Source organism: Kryptolebias marmoratus, linkage group LG6 (assembly GCF_001649575.2).
Source record: "Kryptolebias marmoratus isolate JLee-2015 linkage group LG6, ASM164957v2, whole genome shotgun sequence".
NCBI classification, from domain to species: domain Eukaryota; kingdom Metazoa; phylum Chordata; class Actinopteri; order Cyprinodontiformes; family Rivulidae; genus Kryptolebias; species Kryptolebias marmoratus.
The window spans coordinates 557,519-558,983 of record NC_051435.1 but is presented as its reverse complement, the minus strand read 5'-3'; the positions used below and the strand labels follow the sequence as shown (position 1 = coordinate 558,983).

Below are 1,465 nucleotides of genomic sequence, written 5' to 3'. Positions count from 1 at the left end.
AGACCGCAGCAGATCTGAGGTGAGGAGGAGCTCATTTCAGTCTGAACTCATCTGAGCCTCGTGGAAAAATAAGATCCACTGATAAGATCCTGACGGCTCAGGGATGTCCTCATTAGATGTGACAGAACTGTCCTGTCTACCTGTTCCATCTGTTTACAATGTGTGTTCACCTGCAGAGTGTGCGTTCACTTGCAGAGTGTGTGTTCACCTGCAGAGTGTGTTCAGCGTGTGCGTCAGCTCCTGCTGTGTGTGTTGAGTGTGCACGTGCAGCTGCTGGTTATCGTCCTCCAGCTGTTTCAGTCGGAGCTGCAGTGTCTCGTTCTCCTTACTGAGCCGCCACAGACTTAGCTCCGCCCCCTAACACACACACACACACACACACAGTGAGTCAGATGGTCAAGCTGATCAACCCAAAGCACACAGATGTTCAGATTGGTTGTAATCTAGGTCATCTGATTACAAGAGGTCAGCTCTGACTGGGAGCGGTCACAGACCTGCAGCTCCTCGTGTCTCCGCTGCAGGACACTCTCAGTCTGGGACAGGACGGACAGAAGGGAGGACAGATCCAGGCTGAGGACGCTGTCTGAGGAGATGCTCTGAGTCTGACTGCTGCTGGTGGTGGTCAGGACTCTGGACTGAAGACAAAACAACAACACAGGCTGAAGAACCACAGTAAAAAGAACAGGGTCTCAGTGGAGGAGAACCTCACCAGTCGGATCACAGCCTGAGCCACAGACTGGAGCCTCCTCTCTGACTCTCTCAGTCTGTCCACCTCCTCCTCTGTGGCCTCCTTCTGTCTGTCCATAGCCTGCAGGGAAACAGTCAGCTCCTCGATCCTAACAGACAGGAGGTGAAGGAGGTGAAGAACTGGACCTCCTGCAGAACCTCAATAAACCACATGATGAACATTCACCTCTGCTCCAGCTGCAACACCTCCGTCTCATGGAGGAGCTTTAGCTTCAGAGTCTCCTCCTGCTCCTCCTTGTCCCCTCTTTGCTCCTCCTTCAGCTCTTCCAAGGAGAAGATTCCCAGGGTGGAGGAGGAGAGCAGCTGAAGTGGAGTGGAATCTGGAGGAGGGAGGACCAGCGTGGAGGAGAGAGGAGGAGAGGCAGGGAGGGGAAGGAGGTCAGAGAACGAGGAGGAGAAGGAGGGTTTGTGATGAAGAGTGCTGAGCCTCAGGGAGGAGCAGCTGGAGAGGAGAGACGAGGAGAATCTGGAGAACTGAGCTCTGAGGTTCCACAGGTCCCTGCAGGAACAGATCCATGAGTTTGATCAGAACCTTCAGGAACATCAGGGAGAAAGATCTGAGCTGCTGAAAAACAAAGGTCACCTGAGACTGAACACCTGACAGGTACACATCAACCTGACCCCTGAGGTCACCTGAGAGGTTCACATCAACCTGACCCATGAGGTCACCTGAGAGGTTCACATCAACCTGACCCATGAGGTCACCTGACAGGTACAC

General features: G+C 53.5%; 2 protein-coding genes across 2 annotated transcripts in view; both read right to left on the bottom strand.

The window, feature by feature from the left end:
* Positions 1-1,465, bottom strand: part of LOC112451394 (titin) — a gene marked incomplete at its 3' end in the record, with an annotated part of 470,585 nt that overhangs the window by 59,786 nt on the left and 409,334 nt on the right. The gene's annotated exons all lie outside the window — the stretch shown is intronic.
* Positions 205-1,465, bottom strand: part of LOC108229627 (rootletin-like) — a 4,464-nt gene continuing 3,203 nt past the window's right edge. Inside the window, exons 8-11 of the mRNA XM_017405294.2 lie at positions 914-1,246; positions 710-836; positions 495-635; positions 205-357 (exon numbers count right to left, since the gene is read on the bottom strand). Coding sequence (XP_017260783.2) covers positions 205-357; positions 495-635; positions 710-836; positions 914-1,246 — 754 coding nt within the window. The remainder of the gene's footprint in view (positions 358-494; positions 636-709; positions 837-913; positions 1,247-1,465) is intronic.